This window comes from Peromyscus californicus, unplaced genomic scaffold, assembly GCF_007827085.1.
Source record: "Peromyscus californicus insignis strain IS unplaced genomic scaffold, ASM782708v3 Scaffold_11__1_contigs__length_118956290, whole genome shotgun sequence".
NCBI lineage: Eukaryota > Metazoa > Chordata > Mammalia > Rodentia > Cricetidae > Peromyscus > Peromyscus californicus.
Genome location: NW_026294402.1, coordinates 14,565,722 through 14,591,733, shown reverse-complemented (window position 1 = coordinate 14,591,733; position 26,012 = coordinate 14,565,722). Strand labels below are relative to the sequence as shown.

Sequence of the window (26,012 nt, the reverse complement as noted above, 5' to 3'; positions counted from 1 at the left end):
CACAGGTAGAGAGGTTGGATGTGGTGCAAAAGGGACCTATTGTGGAAGTTAGGGTGGGTCCTAGTGGAATCCTAGAGGCAGTTTGCAGTGCAGGCATGGTTGACCAGACAAGGCTGGAGAACTGCATGAACCTGGGCTAGAGCCTGCAGAAGGTGAAAATAGAGGATGTCAGGGACATTCACTGGACTAAACCATGAAGAAGACAGTGAGAGATCTTGAGCTGTGAGTTCTTGCATCAACTGGATGTGATGTCTACAAGCCTCAGCCTTTTCCACTCTGTACATTCCATCCATGTGTCTGGCCATACCAGCCTTATATCCATTTTGCCATAGTCCACATCCTCCTTCCTTCAGGGATACTGCATGTACTGTTCTTGGAATTCTGGGGTTTTGTTTTAGTTTTTGTAATTTTCTTTTTCTCAAAAGTCTGTGATTTTTCATAGACCATAAATTTCTTCCATGAATAAATTTTATATGCAGTCAATCTGTATTCTATCTTATTCTATTTGCTCATATCTTCCTTTTTGCATTTTGATTTTTATAAGTTTTTATCATTTCTCTAAGGAAATTTCCTAACCATAGGATTAATTTTTTCTCTCTTGTGTTTTTCTTTCCATCTCTTCATTTTTTTCCCTTTTTTTTAACTGATGAGTTTATTATGAGTACAAGTGGGGGCTTATTTATAAAATCATAAACAACTTATAAGTTTTTATAAAGCTGAAGAAAATGTCTCCTCCAGCAAATATTAACTGCCTATCAATCCTCATAGAGGGATGGGGCCTCATGAACCCCCCACATCCAAACAATCATTCCTCAAGTAGAAACAGGGCCTTGGGAGAATACACCTGACCTCCTGCAAATCTACCATGGGTCATTGACAGACCTCACCTCTTAGAATAATCCTATCTTCTGTGAGCACAAGACTACAAAAACCTCATCATGTCTTGAATATAGCATTTCTCAATGCTCCATATTCTTTCTAAACCTTCCACAATTTTCAGTGAGTTTTGGAGGGCATAATACAGATATCCAATTTGGGGCTGAATATTCGATCATCACTTATTCTCATCATTTTGACCAGTTCTGAGTCTTTACTGTTACCACTGTCCATTGAAACCTTTATGTGATATTGCCCAGATCTGAAAATAAAAAGTCTTAGTCCTTTCTCAAGTCAATGAAATGTCAATGACTTATCACCTTTCGACATTCTGGGCTGAAAATTCAGGATCCCTCTTGAAAGGAAGTCATACATCCACTATGAAGTTCCACCCTCTCCCTCTAGTTAGGCAAAAAGATTCTGGGTAAGATATTGTAGACTTTATCTACGGAACACTATGGCTATGAAACAGTATTAATCTTCCCCTCACATCCAGCAGCTCAGTACTAAAACAGAAATTTGATTTTCTTTATCTCTCTCTCATACAACACACACACACACACACACACACACACACACACACACACACACACACACACAGAGAGAGAGAGAGAGAGAGAGAGAGAGAGAGAGAGAGAGAGAGAGAGAGAAAGAGAGAGAGAGAGACTCATGGTTATATTCACTTTCCCTCTCTCTCCCCTCCAGCTACAAGTACCCATCCAGAATTGGTGCCATTCACTTTCAACTTGACAATCACCAACCTGCCTTATACTACAGAAATGGGGTACCCAGGCTCCATACATGTCAACAAAACAGAGAAGGCCTTGAACTACCTGGTAATGTGAAACATGCATACTATGGCTTACCTTTCCTTCATCCCAATCTCATGGATCTCTCACTCATCCTTTTGGCTTACCCCCAGCTCCGATCATTGTTCAAGAATACCAGCATTGGTTCTGGCTACTCTGGCTGCAGACTGACCTTGATAAGGTGAGCCTTCCTGCCTTTATATCATAGAGGACTTCTCTGTCATGGTCAAATTCATCTGGGGTATATCACATGCAGAAGGCAAGGAACATAAAGGAATGAAGCCCTCCAGGAATTCAGACATGGGAGACGCTGTCTTTAATTTAGTGCATGAGAGACAGGACTTCCTGAAAGAAGAGGCTTCCATGGAACTTACTTGTATGAAAAAAAATTATGTAGAGCATTGAGGCTCACTGATCAGAAAAAGTGATACTGAATCACTTAGCAATCACAGAATTCTTCATTTCATGCTACACTCTGTGACTTAGCAACCATAACTTTCTTCCTGCAAAAGTTCCACTATATAGAGAGGGCAGTGGTTACACAAACATGAAACCATAAACCATGGCAAAGAGACCATTAATTCTACACAGAGGCTAAAAAAAAACCTAGTAATGGAGTTTTAGCTTGACCCTGGGGAGCTGGGTGGAGGCTTTCTACAGATGATGTTGCTTGAGTCATACTTTGACAGTGCATGTACAGTAATCAGAGGAAGCAGAGGAAAATAAACTATTTCATGGTTGGTTCATCATAAGTAATACAGGGTATAAGAGTTGGAAATACATTTCTTGGTCCTCTTCTTCCTCCTCCTCATTTTATTTGTTTTCTTTTTCTTCCTCCTTTACTTCTGTTCTACCTCTTGTTCCTCCTTCTTTTCTAGCCCCTCCCCTCCATAGAAAAATCTCTATGCTATTGAAGAATAGGGTGTAGCAGAGTAAATGAAGAATGAAGGAATGAAAAAAATGAAGGAAGGAAAAGAGAAGAGGGAAGTATGTTAGAAAGGAGAAGAAAGAGGAAACGATAAAGAATAATAGAGAAAATAGAAAAAAAGAAAGAAAAGAAGTAGAAAAGAAGAGAGGAAAATAAAAGGAAGGAAAAGGGAAGGGAGAAATGTAGATGATGAAAAGAAAGATGTTCCAAGAAGTCTTGGAGTAACTTTTAACATAATAGGAAGTGCTGATAGTTGTCATGATAGATGTGAACCAAATAAATGAAGGAAAAAAATGAGAGCCGGGCGGTGGTGGCGCACACCTTTAATCCCAGCACTCGGGAGGCAGAGCCAGGCAGATCTCTGTGAGTTCGAGGCCAACCTGGGCTACCAAGTGAGTTCCAGGAAAAGGCGCAAAGCTACACAGAGAAACCCTGTCTCGAAAAAAAAAGAAAAAACCAAAAAAAAAAAAATGAGAGCAAGAGAAAAAAAATTTGAACCAACTTTTCTAGATCTAACCCACTTTATAAAGTAGGAGACCTAGAGAAAGAGGACTTAAAAAAGAATGTGACTGAGAAAGTAGACATGGTCCATTAAAAAGACATGCATAAAGCCAGGAGGGACTCAACTTGAGGAGGATATGCACAATTTTCTCATATCTCTAGATGACCCATTCCCATATGCTCATCACCCTAGGTCAGAAAAGAATGGAGCAGCCACTGGAGTGGATACTATTTGCACCTACTATCATGACCCCATGAGTCCTCCTCTGGACAGGAAGCAGTTGTATCAAGAAGTGGCCCAGCTGACGAATGGTATCTCCAAGCTGGGTCCCTACATCCTGGACAGAGACAGTCTCTATGTCAACGGTGAGTATCTTTGTTAGAATGGGGGTCTCCTTTAGCATTAGTTTTCATTGCTCTAAAAAAGTAACAGACTCAGTTTAAACCAGAAAAGGGTTTTATGGCCCATAATTTCAGAAGTTTCAGCCCTGGCTAATTAGTTCCTATATTATTTATTAACTTTCCTCATCAGTGTGACAAAATACCTGATGAAGGCAGCTTACTGGAGAAAAGGCATCTGTAGCTCACAGTTCCAGAGTACCATCAATCATGGCAGTGACATCATGTCAGGAGCTTGAAGCTGCTGGTCACATCGTATCTGCAGTCAGTAAGCAGAGTGAGATGAATCCTGGTGCTGAGTTCATCTTCTCTGTTTTTGTTCAGTCTGAGACTCCTGCTCACTAGATGGTGCCATCCACATTCAGTGTGTGTTTTCCCACCTCAAAGTGGGAAATCTTTCTGGAAACACCTTAATGGACACACATATCTGTTTCCATATGATTCTAAATCTAATCCAATTAATAAAGATTAATCATTGTAGTTTCATTACTTGTAGGCCTGTGGCAAGGTAGAAATATGGTGGAAGGCATAAAATGGGTAATCTGCTCTTTTATTGGATCCAGGAAGCAAAGAGACAGTGAGATTTGGGGGATGCAATATACCCTTCCATGCCATGAAACAAGTGACCTAGTTTCTCCAGTGAGCCCCCACCTCTGCTAATAATTCACTCAGTTATTAGCTGATCCATTGATTACCAAGGGCTGTGGGAGTATACAGCAGGTAGCAACTAGTGTTTGACAAGTCGACCCACCAGACGTATTAACTCCCTGATGGGGAGGCCCACCTGGCAAAGCCATGGGGTCACTGGCTGTGGAAACCGGTTGTTTTCTGTCTGTAACTTTCTCAGGTGCCACTGCTAAACCTCCCTACAAGAACAGTTGTGGGGTGCTTGCCACAGCTCTTTGGTAGTGTGTTTTACATATCTGGGCACACATTTTGCTGTAGATTTCTATTTAAGCTTTATAATTCTGATGAACAGAAATCTTACCAGAATATTCTTCTTTACTGACACAGGGAGGTAACAGTGTTCTTAAGTCTCAAAGACAGCCCTTTTGTTTACTGAGAAATCAAGGCCAGGCTGTTTACATTGAGACATAGTCCTTACAGTAGTTCTCTTTCTGCATGTACCCTGACCACTCAAGGTTCAGCCAATTGTTTAGCATCTGGGATCCCTTACCAACTTAGAGTTATGCACATGAGTCAATGTGACATTGCTTGCTTAAGAGAAACTATGTGACTTATCTTGTGTTTTGAGAATGGGTAGAGCCCTGAAAATGTAACTTATAATTGTCCAGAGTTTGGTTGTGAGGTAGCAGCAGCGGCACCGTGGAGACAGACAGCTGTGTAGAGAGCTATGTGAGAGCTGCTGCAGAATGTGAGTGTGTGTGTGTGTGTGTGTGTGTGTGTGTGTGTGTGTGTGTGTGTGTTCTGGATGAGAGGTGAAGAAGAAGCATGAGAGGAGAAATGTGAGGGAGTGAGTGGGTGAAAGAGTGAATGAGTAAAGAGTGAGTGAATAATGTAGAAGTATGTGTGTGAGTGGGTGACAGAGAGAGCTGTGTGAAGGAGATACTGCTGCATAGAGGGGCTGTGCCTAGGAAGTGTGTAAAGTGCTGTATGGTGAGAGAGCTATGTAAATGAGATGTTTAACTGTGGCTGGGTGGAGATTTGTAACTGTGTGGAGGCAAGGAAGATGAAACTGTATAGAAAAGAGATGTAGAAGAGAAATGTACGTAAAAGAAAGATGTGTAGCCATGTGAAAATGTATGTATGTAAAGATACGTAGCTGTTTGCAGTAGTGTGGAGATATGTAGCTGCGTGGAGGCAGAGTCAGAGACCATTCTTAAGATAAAGTAAAAGAGAAAGTTAACATCAGAAAGCATGTGTGTGCCCTTATTTCACCAGTCATAGGTAGATTGAAACTTATTCTTAATTACCCTCAGATAAAAAAGTTTCCTACTCCTCACTATTCTAAGGCATTCCTTTTATTTCCCTGAGCTGATCATGGGAGCTGGTCTCTCATGGTCCATGTTATTTGATGAAGTTAGCACTCTTGCAATCCAATCACCTTTCTACAGTTTCACCAATTGGGGACCAAGCCTTCAACACATGAGCTTTCTGGAGGACTCTTCAGATCCTAAACATCATTTACTTAGTGACTTTTTTATGCCAATAGCTCATTATAGAGGATGATTTTAGAATGTCTATGTCTGGAGACATATCCATGTCACTACTCAAAGGTGTTAATATTTTTTGCTAGATATAGGTAAGTGGATGCTGGTAAGTATCCCAAAGGTACAGTATAGCCCCCTAATATTTATTAAATTATGTTAATAGTCTCAACCTTGAGAAATTATTGTACATAAACTTTCCAGTTTCATCTTCTATTGTTTGAGAATTTCTTGTAACCCTGGTAGAAGCCTAATATTTCTTAGATGGCTCATTTTGTAATGTTTAACCCACCAAAGAAATCCAAGTCCTTTTCTACTTCATCTCTTTGGATTAAATATTTCCTGCTGTTTCTCCTTCTCTTCATCTTCCTCCTGTTCTTCCTTTTTGTACCCCTCCTCCTCTTCCTTTTTCTACTATTCACATCCTTCTCCTCCTCCTCCTATTTATTGTCTTCTCTTTCTCCTCTTTCCCATTCTTGCTATCTTCTCCTCCTCCTGTACCTCTTCCTTCTCTTCTACCCTTTTCTTCTCTTTTTCCCCTCCTCCTACTCCTTTTGATCCTCTTGTTTCTCCATTGTGTTCTCCCAGTTCATTTCTTTCTCCTGTTCCTCTTCCTTCCCTTATTGTCTTTCTTTCCCCCCACATTCTCCTTCTTTTCTGCTTAACATAAGATCTCAATTAGAGTAGCAGATGATGGGGAAGTTGGGAGTGATGGATGATGCTGTGGTTAAGTGTTTCCTATTTGCCTGAGAGTGTCTTCATTCTCCTTCCCTTCACCATACAAACCTAGTTGTCAGGCTCCATGGAGTATCTCAAGCAACTGCAACTCCCAGAAACATTACCACCCTTAATAATATATATACTGAATCATGACTAGACATCAGCAGAAAAATTGTCACAGGAAGGCTCTGTCAAGAACAAAAAATTAATAGCGGCTCATGTTTATCAAAAGGATCCTGTGTGGTGAGAATTTTGTAATCATGTTAATCTTATCAAAACATTTTGAGTTGTTACACTCATTTTTTTTTTTACCAAGAACCATTGTGCATTCATTTTACTAAGATAATGACTATAAAGCATGCCAGAATGAGGATTTCACCAACAGACACTCTTGAAAACCACAGACAAAGCGATGAACCATCCAAACAGAGCAAGCCCCAAACATCTGGACAGGTAGTCTCTAGCCTAATAATCTAACCTAATTCATGGTTAGTTATTCACTCCCTTATATCCACTTGGCGACCACCTTCATATATAATGTGAAATACATATTTCACTGTATTATTTAGAGTAATACTGTTTTGTGTCCAGAAGATAGTTTTCTGTTACTGCGACAAAATACCCCGATCCAGAGGCAGTAGACAACTGCAGCAAAATAGTATTTTTCAGATATTACAGGAATGTTGCACATATGAACTCACAATTATTGTAACTACATGCATAAGATCACAACAGCTGAAATACCATCATGGATGGGGAAGTCGAATTTGTGTTGTCCATGCACATGGGTGTGGGGCCATCAGCTGGGGGTTGGTTGACTTAAAGTTCATGTCCCTAAAGAAAATTGACTCTTTCTTCCTTAGCATCAACTGTCAGCTCGTGCCCTTAGAAGGAAGGATTGATTTTTGTCTTACACTTCAAGATACAGCCCATCATGGCAGGGAAGTCAATGCAGCAAAAGTTTGAAGCAACTAGTTGAATCATATCTACAGTCATTAGAGAGAGGAGAGAAAAATAATGGTACTCAGTTAGCTTTTTACTTTCTGTATACTTTAGGATATCTGCCCTGGAAATGGAATCACTCACATTTAGAGTGGGTCTTCCCACCTCAATTAATCTAATCAAATAATCCCTTAAGGGCATGCCCATAGGCTAACCTAGGCTACATAAACCTTCACAGGTGTGCCACCAGGCTTGCCTCCTATGACACTATATCCTGTCAAGTCGACAGTGTTAAAAATCATAGAAAGTTTACTTCAAAATTTGGGCTAACAAAAAGCATTTTTTCACAGTATGAATACTGTGTAGTATCAGGTTATTTTGTGTGTGGGTGTGTGATGACTGACAAGCCAGGGAATCTCTCCAGGCTTTATTGTTTATTTACAAAAATTAGTGAAAATATAGATGTAAGATTACTTTGAAAGTCAAATGAGATAATACAGAAAAAAACTGGAAATTTTCAGAGCTTTGTGTAGATCTGATCTATGTTTAGATAGAATATCTAACTTTTAGATAGAATATCAGAAATGGAATCAATGATCCAGAAAAGTAGTCATGGGAAGTTCTTTTCTTGGCCTTCCCCTCCTTTTTTCCTCCTGTTCCTCTTTCTTATCCTTCCCCCTCCTTCCCCTCCTTATCTTCTTTATCCTCCAGGGAAATAGTAATGAGAAGCTCTTTTCTTGACTTTCTCTTTCCCTTCATTTTCTTCCTAGGGTGTAGCTCAGAGGTGGGTCACTTGCCTAGTATGCACAAGGCTCTAGGTTCAATCTTCAATATGCACACACACCAAAAAACCCTTCTTCTCCAGTTTCTGTCAAATCCAATGTTAGCAATTACATTTGAGGCCCCATTTTTTCACTTGTAAAGCATCTTACTCCTTTCATCAAAATTTCCCCAGTTTCTCAAGCCATATCTCTCCTCTCTTTCTCTATCTGCATGTATTTGTGTGTGTGTGTGTGTGTGTGTGTGTGTGTGTGTGTGTGTGTGTGTGTGTTCCACAGTACATGTGTAGAAGTCAGAAGACAACATCAGGTGCTAATCCTGCCTTGTTTGATACATGATGTCTTTTTTATTCATCACTATATACTTCAGGATAGCTGACCCATGAACTACTTGAGATTCTCCTCTCTCTACTTACCATCTCACCGTAGGATACCAAGTTTAGAGACATTTAGGATACATGCTGAGCTTTTATGTGGGATCTAAGCATATGATTTCAGGTCATCACACTTGAATGATCTAGTTTCATTTCTATAATTGTTGAATACCTTAACCAAAAGCAATTTTAGGGAAGAAAGGGTCTGTGTTACAGTTCCAGATCATATTCCATCCCTGAGAGAAATCAAGGTAGAAATTGAAGTCAGGCCTCCTCCTTCTATTCTTCCTGTTTCTCTTTTCTTCTCTCATTCCCACTCCTTCTCCTTCCCCACCCTTTCCCCTTCTTATCTCCTTTATCTTCCTCCTCCATAAAAACATTTGCAGAAAGTTTTTTTTTTCTTGGCCTCCTCCTCCTTTTCCTCCTGGAGTGAAGCTTAGAGGCAGGTAACTTGCATAGTTTGCACAAGGATCTAGGTTTGTCTTTATATTAAGAGATATCCCTGTTTGGAATATTCCTGTGGGTATCCTATCTCTAACCAGAAAACATACATTATAGCCAATGAAATGAGGTAGAAAATGTGGAGGATGCTTCTTGCTGGCTGGCAGGTAGGCTTCCTCTTAACTAGGTTTCTTACACAGCCCAGGACTACCACTTGCCTAGGGATGGGGCTGCCCACAGTGGGATGCATCTTCCTGCATAAATTAATCAAGGCAATCCCCAGGAGACATACCCAAAGGTCAATCTGACCTAGGTAATTCCCCAGTTGTTATTCACTTCCTAGATAATTCTAGACTGTATCAAGTTGACAGGGAAAGCCATCCAGGACTTACAGTAACACTTTTACTACTGAGCCATCTTTACAAATCTCCATTTCTCTATTTTTATCCCCACATATCTCTCCCACAACATACCATAATTTTATCAATTCTATGTTATGAGTAATATACATACACTAAGGTAGTATCATAAAATTTTGTTAAGAAAAAAGAAACTAAGTGAGCAAAGATAGATTTAAATTATCTTCCCAGACAGAGAAAAAAAATAAATATGCTAAGAGAACACACTCATTCATAAATATGTTTTTATCTTTGTAACATATGAAATATTATTGCTGTGATATAGTATCACCCCATCAAAACACAGATAACTGTTATTATTGTATATTTTTTAATTTTGAAATTATTTTTCATTTTATTTTTATTTGTTATATTTTTTGGACAGTTTCAGACATATATGATGTCTTCTGTTCACTCTAGTCCTGTACTCTCTCTTACCTCCCTCCTACTCTTTTTCTTCCTTCCTCCCCCTTACAGGTCCCTTTCCCATATTCATGTCTTTTTTTGTTTTATTTTGTGATCCACTGATTTTAAACAGGACTATATGTGCAGCCCCACATTTGGGACTCTGCATTGGTGATGGGTAGGTTTACCATCTAGTACACAACTGAAAGCAATGACTATTCTTCTCCCAGACTTTATCAGTTGCCAAAAATTCATTGAGGAGAGAAATGGCTCCATGAGCGTTTCCTTGATTCATGTTTGATGTTGACAGGCCCAGTGCAGACAGCCATACTGCTGTAAGATTATATTTGAAATAATTATATCCTGCCCTAAATTTTTTATTTTCTTTTTTTCTTTAAGAAATGTTTTATTCATTTTACATACCAACCAGATCCCCATCTCATCCCTCCTCCTGCTCCTCCCCCAGATTTCCCCCCCCCAACCCATCCCCCATCCTCTCCTCCAAAAAGGTAAGGCCTCCCATGGGGAGTCAGCAGAGCCTGGTACATTCAGTTGAGGCAGGTTCAAGCCCCTCCCTGCTGCATCAAGGCTGTGCAAGGTGTCCTGCCTTAGGTAATGGACTCAAAAGAGCCAGCTCATGCACCAGGGATAGATCCTCATCTCACTGCCAGGGGGCCCCTTAAACACACCAAGCTATATAATTGTCTCGCTTGTGCAGAGGGCCTAGTCCAGTCCCATGCCCCTACTCCAGTAATCAGATTGGTGAATACCCTAACTGTCACCATAGATCCTTCATCCAGTAACCAACTGATAGAAGCAGAAGCAGAGATCCACAGCCAAGCACCAGGTCAAGTTCCAGGAATCCAGTCAAAGAGAAGAAAGAGGGATTCTATGACCTAGGGGCATCAAGATTATGATGGGAAAATCTATAGAGACAACCAAACCAAGCTAGTGGGAACTCATAAACTTTAGACCAACAACTGTGGTGCCCTGAATATTTAAATAAAAGTTTTATTTATTTATTTATTTGTTTGTTTGTTTGTGTATACATGCATGTCCTCATATACATGTTGAAATTAAAGTAATACTGTGGGAGTCAGTTCTCTCCTTCTACCATGTGGGTCCAAAGTATTGAACTCAGAAGGCCAGGCTTGGTGGCAAGTACTTTTAGTCAATGAACCATCTTGCCAACTATATTATTATATATTGTTTTAGTAAAATTATTGGTGATGATAGTTATCATGACTATTATCACAGGACAAGGCACATAATAATGGCCAAGTAAGATGCAGTCATTATTCCTTATATATAAGTCTCAGAATGTTTCATAATGACTTCGACTTCCAGGTCTACCCTCTTTTCATCTCTTGTGCTTACATAACATCCCTTATCATTAATCTTTCTTTCCTATTTGCAGGTTATAACTATCAGTACTGGACCCCTACCACAAGCAGTGAGTACTCAAAACTGTGATGTCCCAATATCTCTAGGACCCCCTTCCCTAGAATCAACTCCATAAAAGAAAAATGTACAATATCATTCCCATAAGTTCTCCAGAGCAGCTCCATCAACCCTTCCAATCCACATCGCCTACTCCAAACTCTACAGCTAAAAACAATGACTCAAGAGGTTTTGATACTGCCACACTGCTTTGTATGGTATCTGCTCCTCGCTCAGCCTGTTCTGCACAGTCTATGGTTGGGCCACCCCAGACATTAGTTTGTTCTTTTAGTACCCTAACCTCGGTCCAACCACACTACTTTCACTAGCTACTTATGCAGGCCGACTATCTCTGATTTCTCAATTTCCTAATCTCACCTCAAGGATCTGAAAGACTTTTCCAGACTACCTTTTATTACTAACCCTTTCTTTACATTCACATCTGGCCCATTTTTTCCCTCTCATCATGATGACTAATTGTTTGCTTGTTTCTTCTATGGAATTTACTTCTACTTTATTCACTCCTCATGTATTTATCACCTACTTCATACTCACTTTTTATTTATAGATTGAATGATTGAATTCATGAATAAGCAATCTGCATATGTTCATGTATGAATTATATTTGAATATTAGAAAACTATTCTGGATCATAGTCATGATTGTGATTATTGTCCTATCTCTTTATTTTTCCCAGACATGGGCATAGGGTCTACTAAGACTCCAGGCATCTGCCACAGAGATAAATTCTGTCAAACTGAAGCCCTCGGGCAGGCTTGGGGCACACAATCCAACCTTATGCTATAGGGGCTACAAAAATATAGTACAGTGACTGTATCACTTTAGCTTCAGAAATAAATATCTTTGTCTGGGGAAATGGATCAGTGGGTAAAAGCACTTACTGTGAAAAGTCAGGTGTGACCCCAGCACTATGGAAGGCAGGAATGGGAAGATCCCTGGGGCTTGCTGGTTGCAAGCCTACCTCCAAAATCAGTGAGACCCTGTCACAAAGAAATCAGAAAGACACAGAACAAAACACTGCAGGGCTTTTCTGGCCTCCTTGCATGCCTAGGTACATGCACCTGCACACACACACCTTGCACATACATCACACACATACAACACACTTGCACACCAGTAAGTAAATAAATGAATAAATAACTCAAACCCACATGCATTATTTGGTCAAAATACATAAATAGCCCAAGTATATGTGAGCATGTTAATTGATAAAAATAAATACAGTGTATCTATGCAGTCAGATATTATTAGCCCTAAAAAGAAGGAAATTCTCACATTTAACATAGATAATATTGAGAATATCCTCACAAAAAGAGAAATGCTATATGATTTTTCTCATGAGAGGTATAGAATAGTAAAATTCATATAAACCAAAAGTACCAATAGTGGTTGCTACAGGTTAGAGAAGGACAAATGGGGGCTGTTTAATTACTTAGAGTTTTAGTTTTGTAAGATGAGAAGATTCTGAAGACTGGTTACACAGCAGCTAAATTCAACCATTCCTTTGACTATAGCCATCTGGGTTACGATGCATATTAAACTTCCCACTTCCTCTTTTCTGCTGCAGGTACAACCCCATCTCTGGAACACTTCACTCTCAACTTCACTATAACCAACCTGCGCCATAGAGAGGGCATGGGATCCCAAGGATCTGAAATATTCAACAGCACAGAGAGAATCTTGAATCGATTGGTCAGAACTCTTTCACACTCACTCTGTCCATTCTCAGTCTTGTATCTCTTGGTCCCTTAGATCATCTTCTCTTTTGTCCATAGCTCAAGCCCATGTTCGAGAATACCAGTATCGGGCACCTTTATTCTGGTTGTAGACTGATCTTGCTGAGGTAAGAACTTTATAGTTGTTATGCAGGGCATGTAGAAAATCACCATCAGATAACTCCTAACTCCTTGCTCCTAGTGTTCTCCTTCTAGGAGAAGGTGACCTCCAACTTCTCTCCAGTCCTTTCCCTTTCAGACTGAAAAGTGTAGACTCCATTTCCTTTCACAAGACAATGATGTTTCATTTTATTAAGCACTTTCTGCTATGTTTTGTTATAATTTCATTTATGGTGCTGTAGTAAAATACTCTGACAAAAAAAAAGAAATACACAGAAGGAAATGTTTACTTGGGTTATAGTTCTAGACTACAGTCCATCGAGTGGAGAAGTTATAGTGGAAAGGGCTTGAGACAACTGATCACATCATACCCACAGTCAAGAGTAGAGAAAAATTAATGCACCCATCTCCCTGTTGGCTGCTTGCTAGCCTTCTTCAGTCCTACAGGCTCAAGATTGATGCTACCCATGATGATCTGGGTCTTCCTACATCAAATAACAAACAAGACCATTTCTCACAGGCTTGGTGACAAACTCAGCTGATATCATTAATTCTTCATTAAGACTTTTCCCAGGCAATTCGAGCTTGTGGTAGGTTGACATTTAAAATTAACCATCACAGGTCTGAAACTGTTGATTCATTTTACACACAAAAATAATTCATAGAGACAGAGATGTGGAGAAACATCTGGCATCATTCAGTGGTTGAATAGGAGTTACACCAATTGAAATTGTTTGTTTGTTTTTTACCTTATTTGCAAACTTCTTTTCCCACTTCCATTGTCACATTTCTTAGTACGGCATGTTAAGTCATGTTATAGATGTCACGTTAAAGGATAGCACAGATACTGGCATGTTTAGATGCTGTCCTTTTTGCAAGGTCCTTGGCTCTGTTATTGTTTTCTTCTGCCACAAAGATCATTAATTGTTCATCAGTTGCCCCACTTCTCTTCTCCCTCAGTGAAACTTTTGTGAGCCCCAACCTGGAGTTTCCATCTCCCCATCTCTGTCTCATTTCCTTGCTCAGGCCTGAGAAAGATGGAACAGCCACTGGAGTGGATGCTGTCTGCACTTACCATTCTGATCCCACGGGCCTTACGCTGGACAGAGAGAAGCTGTACTGGGAATTTAGTCATAATACCCAAGGTGTCACCAAGCTAGGATCCTTTGCTTTAGAAAAGGACAGTCTGTACATCAATGGTGAGCATCCTCTTAGGAACCATAAGCTGAAGATGAGAATGTTACCCTAAGATAAGTGGGCTCTCTCATTGGTCACAAGACCCTTCCTGTTGCTACCTGCTGCTGACACGTAAGCTTTGAGTCTTCAAGTCATTCTCTTCTCTCTGTATTGCTGCATTATAAAGGCATTATTTAAATATGTATCTAACCTACAAAAGCTTTCCTCTATCCACATCTACAACCATCTCTGGTTGAAGCCAACGGCGGTTCAGTAGTGGTTCAAGTCTAGGGTTGTTTGTTGTTTTGTTTTACTTTGAGGTAGGTCTTGCTATGTGACTGAGGCTGTCCTAGAACTAACAGCATAACCCAGTCTATCTTCAAACTGATGATTCCCATTTCAGCCTCACCTGAGTGCTGGGGTTAGAGGTATATACCCAATATCTGCCTATATCATATCTATGTGGAGCTAAAATGTCTCTATCATGCTTGCTATGCATCAGGCCATATTCTCTGATCAGAAGCTTTCATTTGAAACTTCATACTTAGCTGGGAGTGATGGCTCATGCCTGTAATCCTTGAGTGTGCCTGGTACGTTCAGGGATCATGATTTGATCTCTAGTACTATAAGGAAGAAGAGGAGAAGGGGAGGAATAAGGGAGTAAAATGAAGGAGAAGAAGCAGAAGCAGAAACAAGAAGCATTTACCAGGTGAGGCAGCCCCTGTTTGCAATCAAAGTACTTAAAAGGCGAGATGGAAGGTTTTCTGCAAGTTTGTGCTCAGCCTGGGTTACATAGAGAGTTCAAGACCTGCCTGGGCTACAGACTCTGATTCTAACTCAAATAAAATAAGGATTCGCCGGGCGGTGGTGGCGCACGCCTTTAATCCCAGCACTCGGGAGGCTGAGGCAGGCGGATCTCTGTGAGTTCGAGGCCAGCCTGGTCTACAGCGCGAGATCCAGGAAAGGGGCAAAGCTACACAGAGAAACCCTGTCTCGAAAAACCAAAAAAAAAAAAAATGATTCAATCTCAAACAAAACAAAAAGTTGAATCTTTCATCTTCCTCCCTATGTACTTTGAAAAGTAACAGTTTACAAATATATATGGTAGAATTGGGTTGTGTTTAAATTGTAAGTCCATGAGAATAGAGATAGTTCTTTTGATGACACTTTTTTTTTGGTGTTTTGGTTTCTTTGAGACAGGGTTTGTCATTTCTCTGTGTAGCCCTGGATATCTTGGAACTCACTCTATAGACCAAGCTGGCCTGGAACTCAGAGAGATCCTCCTGACTATTTCTCTGCCTCTGCCTCTGTAGTGCTGTGTGATTAAAGGTATGCGCCACCACTGCCCAGCCAATGACATCTGGATTCTAAGTGTTCCACTGTATAGACTTGAAGTCTCAGCTGGAGATGGTGATGATGGGTCTCAGCTATACCATAAACATTTCTGTCCTTGTATCCCTATTCTTTCCTTTTCTTGTTGCAGATTTTACCCATCGAACCTCTGCTTCCACTCCCAACAGTGAGTACTTAAATGTCTGATGATTGTGTTCACCACACCTTGTGGGAGCAGTAGCTGATACATACCCTACTGAATCCCAGGTCATGGAGAAGAAAAAAATAGATTAAAAGCTGGACTGTCACAACCACCGCCATATATATTTATGGCCTGATTTGGAGAGCAAAGATACTCTCTTGGACATTCATGCACTATTTCAAATACCATGTTTTTACTCTAATCCATTTCTTCTCAGCACCTGTGACCTCTTCTCTGTTTTTCACAGGGACCTCCACTGAACACCCTAACCTCTCTACAGGTAGGTGACTTCTCTCTACAACTCCTTCTAGGAAGCCAACATTCCCAGTTTCATAGATAGGACTTTGGAGATAGTTGAAAAAACCGAGAATGTTCGTGGGTACCTCCTGTTCTATGCATTTCTCAAGAGCAGGAGACATGCCACCCTCAAATTTTCATCCATATCAATCTTGGACAACTTGTTTATCTTCTCAGTGCCTCAGTTTCTTCAACTACCAAATGATACATTTATTTAAAACTTCACACTAAGACCTTTTAAGGTCACTTCCTTAATCCCACCACTTGTAGCTCAGTAGTAGAATGCTTGAATAACAGGCCCAAGTTCAGGGTTTGGATTTATTTTAATTTTATTTTTTGTGAATATGTATGTATCTATGTGAGTTTATGCTATGTGCAGGTGGCCACAGAGGCCAGAAGAGAGTGTTAGATCCCCTGTGGTTGGAATTGTAAGAATTTGTGAGCCACCAGATATGGGTGCTGTGAACTAATTCTGGGTCCTCTGACAGAGCAGGAAGTGATCTTAATTGCTGAGCCATTTTTTGCAACCCTACATCCTGGGTTTAATCAGGAAATATTTACTTAGCACCTCTTTTGTATTATATATAGGGGATAAAATGTTGAATAAATAACATATAGTTCATCACAGGTTCAGTGCATTAGGTAAAGAAGTAAGATATGTAATTATAATTAATAATAAAAAACACTAAGAGAGGCACTAGTGATGTTCCTCAGTTAATAGACTACTCCCCCACCATACATAAAGCTCTATGTTCAATCCACAGCACCCCATAAAATTAGGTGTGGTGTCACACACCTGTTATTCTAGAATTCAAGTGGTAGAGACAAGAAGATCAGAAGATCAAGGACATCCGTGGCTACATAGAGAGCTCAAGACCAGCCCCGGGGTCCATGAGAACCTGTCTACAAAAGATAGACTTTTATGAAGTTTCACCCTCCCATGTATCATACCATATGCTGTGTGGTTTTATATTTTTTAATCTTTTTGTTTTGAATTAATAATAATAGATTCAAGAACTATTGGAAATTAGTATGAACTTCCTTTATATCATTCACCTATTTTCCATCCATACCTAGACCTTATGTTACCCTGGTATATATAAAAATAAAGGAAACGACACTATCAAAGTCTACAGACTTCAGTCAGAGCTTACTGGTTGTTCTAATTTACTTCTCCTTTGCTATGATAAAACACTCTGAACAAAAGCAACTTCAGGAAGTGCCTTTACTTCTCATTTTGGCTTATGCTTCCAGGTTATAGTCCATCACTGAGGAAAGTAAGTGTAGGAACTCATGCCAAGAACTTGGAGGCAGGAACCATGGAGGAATTATGCTTGCTGGCTTGTTTTAGCCACAAACCTAGCTAAGATTCTTAGACAGCCCAGGACCACCTGCTGTGGGAATGGAGCCACCCACAGTAGGATGGGCCCTCCTATATCAACTAATAAGACAACCATCTGTAGATGTACCCACAGGCCAATCTGATCGAGGCAATTCTCAAAGGAGACTTTTCCTCTCAGTTGCTTCTAGGGCAGTAGTTCTCAACCAGTGGGTCACTACCCCTTTGGCAAATCTCTAGCTCTAAAAATATTTACATCTTTACAATTCATAACACTTGCAAAATTACAGTTAGGAAGTAGCAATGAAAATCATTTTATGGTTGGGGGATCACCACAATATGAGGAACTCTGTAAAGGGTCGCAGCATTAGAAAAGTTGAGAACCACTGTTCTAGGGTTGCCAAGTTGACAAGTAGCTTATTGGGTGACAGTTACATAAGCACCTGTCCATATATGTGTTTCTATAGCAGTTATCACATGAACAGATTCCTGAGGCCACTACCACAGTCAAGGTCTAGAACTGCTCAATCCCCACAAAATCTTCTTCCTGTCAATCCAACCACCAGCAATCACTAATGTTTTCCTTCTCTGTAGTAATATTATTTTAAGGGCATTACATAGATGGGAAAATACAAGGTATGACTTTTGGGATCAGCTTTTTTCCTACTCATTCCAATGCCCTTGAAGGATTTTAGTCTTTCTCTTTTTTTCTTTCCTTCTTCCTTTTCTCTTTTTCAGTGCTAGGGATCAAACTCAGGGTCATGATAGGCAAGTATTTTACCACTTATTTGTACACATAGTCCCCTCCTTTTCTATTTTGATACATGATCTTGCTATGCAGCCCAGACTGACTTCTAACTTGTAGTGTCTGTCTTTCCTCTTGGTTGCAATCTCCTTTGTGATTTACACAGTCATGTAGCTTTCATAATTTCCCTACACACTTTGCTTCTCCTTATTTACAGTGGATGGAAGTGAGGGACTGTCAGGGGATACATCCACATATATTGATTAGTGATAAGGTCAGGGATGTTTTGAAACTAAATCTAGCTCAACATTGTCCTATAACCATGATAACAAAGCCTCTACAGGGTGCTGTATTCATTAAAGGACAAGTTTTGAGAAAGATGGGGTTGAATTGGTGAGAGAAGGCTTCTCTAAGGGATGCAGTTAGGTTCATGTTCAAAACGTTTGTTAAATATTGAATAGGCTTGAATTAACATTTTTTTCTCTTCCTTTCCTCCAAACCATAAAACTTCTTTTTTTTAAACCTTTGGGTTTAAAAGGAGCTTTTAAGAGTTGTACCTCAATTCCTAGCCAGTTGGCCTGGTTCACAGACCTACACTAGTACTTTCTCTATGTCTGTGGCACACTTCTGCCATAGTTCAGTAGCTCTGTTCACACATATACATTTGTAAGTCCATTTTAACATTGTGCTTTCACCATCTCAAATCCTTCCTTTACATCAGCGTTTGGCGCTCTTGAGAACTCTGCACCTGAATCTCTACCTATTTGGAAGTGAAAAGGTACCATAGTTGCCAATACATAAACAATGTGTGCACTGTTTCTTCTGAGGCTTTTGGTCTTCCTGTCCTAAGCACCATGATCTGATTTCTTGTTTCAAACTTCCTGTCTTGGTCCTCAGAAGTTGTCTTAGAGGTAAGACCAAGTATGACATAGACATGACACTTGGTCTTGTCACATCTGTTTTCCCCTCTGATTGCAGTGGCCATGCCTGTCACTGCCCAGTTCACCCTCAACTTCACCATCACTAACCTGGAGTTCAAGGAATACATGCTGTACCACGGCTCCAGGAAATTCAACACTCTGGAGCGAGTCCTCCAGCACCTGGTGAGAGGCCTGCCCATTGCATCCAAGCTTCACCTTTCTCTGGTCTTGCTCCTGTTACCTGGGTCACAGCTCCTCCTGGCTTTGCTCAGTGGTTCCTTCTTATTTTCCCTCTCCTTTCTCACAGCTCAAACCCCTGTTCAAGACCAGCAGTCTGGGATCCCTCTATTCAGGCTGTGTACTGGTGGCACTCAGGTGAGTCTATCCCAACACAAACTCAGCCACACAGGTGGATGGAACTGAGCAATGGGCTCCCCAACTGTTCGACTGTTTGTATTTACAATCACTATAGTCTGACTATGAAGCATCAACAATACCAGCAGCTAAATGTTATTAAGCACCAAACCCCTGAACTATTTTATAATTAATAGTTCATAGTATTTTATATTTAATAATTCATCAGTTCAAGCAAAAGCTTCATGAAGCAGGAACAGAAAGGGAAACCAAGGTGCAGATAAATAAATGCTTTATGTTAGGTCCCACAGAATAATCACAACATTTCAGGTACCAGATCCAAACACACATGTATAGTGTACACATGGATATACTTCTGTAAATGCCACATACATTAATATAAACTACATATTACATACTAACTAATCATGGTAATTAATTATATAGAAGTAAGCTATAAAATACTTATATAAAATATTTATGTAGGGGATAAAGATATAGTTCACTGGTAGAGTGTTTTTTGCATAGCAACCACTAGGTCCTAGAAATCAAAAAATAGTTATATGTAGGGCTAGGCTATGACTCAATGTTAGAGTGCTTGCCTATTTTGGGGCAAGCCCAAGGTTTCTTCTCCATCAGCACATAATAGGTATAATAACATAGCATATAATATAATTATATATTTTATGTTTCAACAACACTTAAATATCTAATATTTATATATTGAATTACATATATTTATACATCTATATTTCATATTTTAAATTTTATGTAATTGTGCTATTACATATATCACATTGATAATCACTGTAGGAACTGAGCAATATCAACCCATTAGGATTGCTCTGAGGATGAATGATTTATTTGTTATAGAATTAATATGCCTTCCTAATGAAAAATCACTCTGCAAAGTTAGACATTAATAAAGAAAAATGCTCTTTAATAATAGCACATGACTAGTTCCATCTAATGAACAAAAGTGAACCAGCCTCAAACAGAAATTTTACCAATTTACATAGACCTTAGGCTTGATGCCATCCTTAAATCTCATTTAGGTCCTGGCCTCAGTTTACACTTTGAGCAATTTAAACAGGAACAGGAGACTTCAAGCCTGGCTACTTGGGCAGATGGGAGATTTACACAATGAAGACATTGTGAGAATTATTTTTTTAAGTATACCTGTGTTGTTCTTTTCAAATACTTGTTACCCAGGGTCATCTTGCCCATCTGGTAGAATTATATTTTTCCTTATAAGAGCACAAGAGAGTTAGGTGCTGACCAAGACTTAATGGTAGTTATGAGCCTGAGCTGTCCCATTGAGATGCTATTAGAGGTATATTCTTGGACATGGGGAAGGGCCTAATGGCTAATTATGAGTCAAGGTTGTAGTGATACTGTGTTCCCCAAAATATTGTGCACCCTAATAAACTTATCTGGGGTCAGAGAACAGAACAGTCACTAGATACAGAGGCCAGAAAATGGTGGCACACATGCCTTTAATCCTAGCATTCCAGAGGCAGATATCCATCTGGATCTCTGTGAGTTGAAGGCCACACTGGAAACAGCCAGGCATGGTAACAAGAGCCTTTAATCCCAGGAAGTGATGGCAGAAAGCAGAAAGGTGTAATATAAGGCATGAAAACCAGGACCTAGGGCTAGTTAAGGTTTTAGGTTTTTGAGCAACAGTTCAGCTGAGATCCATTTGGATATGAGGACTCAGAGGCTTCTAGTCTGAGGAAACAGGATCAGCTGAGGAATGGACAAGGTGAGGTGGCTGTGGCTTGTTCTGCTTCTCTGATCTTCCATCTTTAACCCAATACCTGGCTCAGGTTTGTTTTTATTAATAAGAACTTTTAAGATTCATGCTACACAAGGTTGTCTCCTTTGTCATGGAATGGAACCTACTTGGAGATCAGTCTAGGTAAGCAGAAGTATTTTCTCAGCAACCCTCAATTTCAATTATGGTACAAAATTTTCTTTCCAACAGTTCCTAGAAACTTTCATTAGTACACTATTTATTATGCAGTAATATAGAGGCAGCTTTCATTTAGTTAAATTCTACATTATGCAACAATATTTTCTAAGCAAGTTTATTAGTAAATCTTTTATAACATCAATTTTATTACTTTAAGTTTCTCCTGCATCACAGTTATGAATACAAAGGGCTGGGCCCCTGCCTGGGGAATGTTGAGTAAATGATTATTATTACACTTGAAAAAAAATGAATTTGCAGCCATGGGGCATGAGAGCACTTCATTCCCTGGCTGGTTAGCTGGATCAGTACTTTGCAGCTAATGCTGATTGGGCAAGTCTATCATCCTGCTACCCAAGAGGTTTCTTCAGTAAGAGCTTTATGAAGCTGCACGGGAAACAGTTTCAGGGATAGCAAGTTCAAGCCCAGCCTAGAAAAAATACTGATATCTTGTCTCAAAAATAAAATTAAAAAAAAAATTAAAAAGGGAAGGCTGGAGATGTTGCTCAGCAACAGAATGCCTGCATAGAATTTACTAGTGAGGGGCTGGAATATACATGAAGCATAGAGTACATGCTTGGAATCCACAAGTGTGAGGTTGAGTTCCTTCTCTAATAGCACGCATGCATGCACACATGCCCACGCTCGCACGCGTGTGCACATACACACACACACACACACACACACACACACACACACACACACACACACACACACACGATGGTAAGGCATTGAGGCCTTCTTATGTCAAAATGAATCAGCAATTGTTTCAAACAGACCCCAAAATAGGCATTTCTCCTCAACAATGTAAGAGCTGTGATTATTCCTAGAAATCCCCAGCCCCTAGTGTTCCATAGGACCTGAGGTAACTAACATTAGACTTCTGAATGTGAGCTCTCTGAAGTACAATGTTAAGACCATCTCTTCTGAGACCACTTCTACCCATTAGAGCTTGGCTCTCAGAACCTTATGTCCATCAGAATCGATGAGAAGACTCAGCTATCCTGGGATCATGTGGATTTCTAATCTCTACCAATTCTACCCTCTCTCTGTCTGTCACATGTTTGAAGAGGCTTCTTCCACAACCTACAAAGGTGGCTGCCCTTGTGATCCTAGCTATTGGTTATATTGGTGTTTGTTTCTTCACAAGGCAACTTCTTTGTTAGAATATCTTAATTTTTTGAGTTGGGGGCTGGCAGAAAGAGAGAGGAAAGAAGAAACGGTGGGAGGCGGAGCTACCCCAACTATGTTCTGTATTTACCCAGGTCTAGGAAGGACGGAACAGCCACCAGAGTGGATGCCATCTGCACATATCACCCTGACCCCAAAGGCCACAGATTGGACAGGGAGCAGCTATACTGGGAGCTGAGTAGGTTGACTCATAGTGTCACCAGATTGGATCCCTACACCCTGGACAGGGACAGCCTCTATGTCAATGGTAAGCATCTGGATGTGGCTGAAGTTTCTTCTTAGATTGGCAGCATCTACTCTCTGGCTTTGGTCACCCTCCCTGCCTGGCTCTTAAGAGACTAGCCATGTGCTCAATAGGTGCTGACTCAAATTGGGATCTCATCTGTTCCTCAGTTTGAACTGACCTCACCCTTGTCTATAGAGAATCCCTGATAGGCCTGACTTCATGAACCCCAATCCATTATATATCTTTAAGTCTCTCTGATATTTCTGTCAGTTACTTCTCTCCTTATAGATAACTGAGAGAAGCAACTTAAGTTGAGATGTGTTTATTTGCACTTGTAGCTTTATAAGGGACAATCTACCATGGAGGAAAGGTGGTTGAAACAGTTCCTCCATAGCAATGCCAGCTCACGACTCTGTTTGTTGCGGATCAGAAAGCACAGATTCTAAACCAAACCCAGGGCAGTATGTCTTTAAAAGCCCACCATTGATGGTTTATGACCACCAACTAGGTCCCAGTTCCCTGAGATTTCACAGCCTCCCAAAACTGTGCCATCAGATTGGGGACAATTGTTTGAACGCTAGGGCCTGTGAATGCCATTTTGCGATCAAACCACAATAGTACATTTCTCTCTCTCAACCCTGACACTCTTTTATCCTCTGTTGTTACTGCAGGTTTCACCCATCAGAGCTCTGCACTTATCACCAGCACTGAGTATTCAACAGATGTTCCAGTGACTCCCCATCTTACACCAAGTAAAGCAGGAGCTGACCCCTCCTAATGCCTCTCATGTTCTTTGACTGGAGCAAGGGATCTGAGAGGGCAGTTATTACCTCCTTCTCTGTCTGCACTTCCAAGATAGTCCCAATTCAAGCTTTCTATGCAAAAACTTACATTAATCTTTTCTGGTATGTCTGCTATGAAAGTGCCTTGCTTTTTCACTAATGATGGTTTCTTTTTAGCTCCTGGGACTACCACAGTAAACCTAGGAACTTCCGAGGCTCACTCCTTCCCCAGAACCACAGGCAAGTACCAGTTTGTGGCATCTATGTTAGAAGGAGCATGAAAAGTGTCAATACCTCTAATATATGTACTGAAAGATAGGCTGTCACAGTAAATATAGCAATTTCATCAACCAACAACCTTCATTAAGCACCTAATCTGTGCCAGACAGTGGAAGACATAGCAGGAAACACACAAAAAAGGTATCTGCCCTTAGAATTTATATTTTTATGGGACTTCTAATGGTGCTGATGTTGGTGTTCATAGTGTTAACAGAAGTGGTGTTGATAGAAGTAATCATGTTGATGATATTAATGGTTATAGTGGTGGTGGTAAAAGTGTTAATAATTGTGACAGTGGTGATGTACTGATTATTATTAAGCTAGTGTTGATAATGATGATGATGGTATCTTTGATGATGCTGGTGATAGCTGCAATGGTGATATTGGTGATGCTGATGATAGTGAAGATAATGTTGGATTATAGTGATATGATGATGTTGGTGGTGGTAGTGTTAGTGATGGTGGTAATGATCCTATTAATGCTGATGATGTTGATGATGATGATGGTAACGAAGATGATGGTGTTGGTAGTGATAATGCTAATAATGGTGGTGGTAGTGATGCTAACAATGGTGATATTAAAGACAGAGTTAATGGTGTTGGTAGTAATGGTGTTAATGATGACATTGATGAAGATAGTAATGTTTGGTTACAGTAGGATGACCATGTTTGGTGGTGGTAGAGGTGATGAAACTGATGGTGATTGTGGGGCGTTTACCCGCCATCCCACAGCTCCCCGGAGTTTTCTTGAGTGTGAGCAGCAGGAAATATTAGATAGAAGGATTTAGATTGTGGAGATGATTGTATTGGCGGTATTGATAATAGTGTTAGTGCTGACAGTGTTAAGGGTAATGGTGGTGGTAGTTTTGATGATGGCATTGATTATGGTGGTTATGTTATTGGTTATAATAATGGTATTGATGATGCTCTAGCAATGAATGTTGATTATGGTGATGTGTGATGATAATGATGGAAGTGATGTCTATAAAAACAGTGATGGCAAAAACAACGATGATGAAGATAAGGATGATGTTGACAACAAAGTTGAAAGATAATATCTGACCTAAATACTGAATGCTATTCATTTTTATACTATGAACCTAACTAGCTGTATCTTATATCCCCTTTAAACAAGCTTTATAGGCAAGAGAGGTATAGAAACACTTTTATCACTCATTTACTAAAGTCGGCATATATTAATTATATAAGATAGTTGGTTTCATTATGACATTTTCATACATATATATAATGTACTTTTCTCATACTCACCTTTCCTTACTTCTCTTGTCCTCTGCTATCCTCTCCCTTGTCTCCTTTCTCTTCCAAAATAGTCTTTCTAATTTGACAAATTTTAAACTTTATTTTTAAATCTAGATTCTACATATAAGATAAAATGCATGTTTGTCTTTTTGAACGGCTTGCTTTACTTAACATGATGCTGTACAGTTCCACCCATTTTTTGCAAATGTCATATTTCATTCTTCTTTATAGTAGATAACATTCAATTGCATCTATATACCAGATTTTCTTTTTCCATTCATCTGTTGAAGGGTACAGGGGCTAATTCTTTTTCCTGGATTTTATGAATAGTTCTGAAATAAACAAAGACATGCAGGTATCTCTGTTGTATGTGACTTAGCTTCATTTAGGCAAAACAAGCAGTATTCACTTTTAATTTCTGGGTTGACTTTGAGAAATAAATCTATCATAAATTCTTATATTTTTCTCTACTTTTGAATAATATATTTACTACAGTTAACTCTGATATTGACCAAACCTGTTTTGCTTTTGGTAACACAATGCCTTATGCATGGTACGCTGTAAGAAATGTACTCATTCCTTCAAGAAAAGAAGGAATGAAGTATGTTTCTAGAAAAATATGGAAACATCCCTTCCTTTTACTGATTCAAATCTGCAGTAATTCTCAGATTTCCTCTATACAGCTATGTAGCACCTATACCAACCCTTCTTCCACAGTAAATGTCACCAGTTGATAATGGCATTCATTTGCATCTGAAACAAGTCCTCTTCCATGATAGACATCACCAGTTGATAGTAGCAGCCATTTCCACCTGTAACAAGCCCTCTTTTGTGGTAGATATCACCAGCTGGTAATACTATCCGTTTCTACCTGTAATAAGCCCTCTTCCTGGTAGAAAAT

The 26,012-nt window shown here is 39.8% G+C and overlaps 1 protein-coding gene across 1 annotated transcript in view; it reads left to right on the top strand.

Moving 5' to 3' along the window:
- The window catches only part of Muc16 (mucin 16, cell surface associated), a 188,228-nt gene that overhangs the window by 35,285 nt on the left and 126,931 nt on the right, over positions 1-26,012 (top strand). Inside the window, exons 9-17 of the mRNA XM_052726120.1 lie at positions 12,769-12,893; positions 12,977-13,044; positions 14,063-14,235; positions 15,696-15,731; positions 15,964-16,026; positions 19,106-19,230; positions 19,355-19,422; positions 22,639-22,811; positions 23,462-23,494. Of these exons, the coding sequence (XP_052582080.1) occupies positions 12,769-12,893; positions 12,977-13,044; positions 14,063-14,235; positions 15,696-15,731; positions 15,964-16,026; positions 19,106-19,230; positions 19,355-19,422; positions 22,639-22,811; positions 23,462-23,494 (864 nt within the window). The remainder of the gene's footprint in view (positions 1-12,768; positions 12,894-12,976; positions 13,045-14,062; positions 14,236-15,695; positions 15,732-15,963; positions 16,027-19,105; positions 19,231-19,354; positions 19,423-22,638; positions 22,812-23,461; positions 23,495-26,012) is intronic.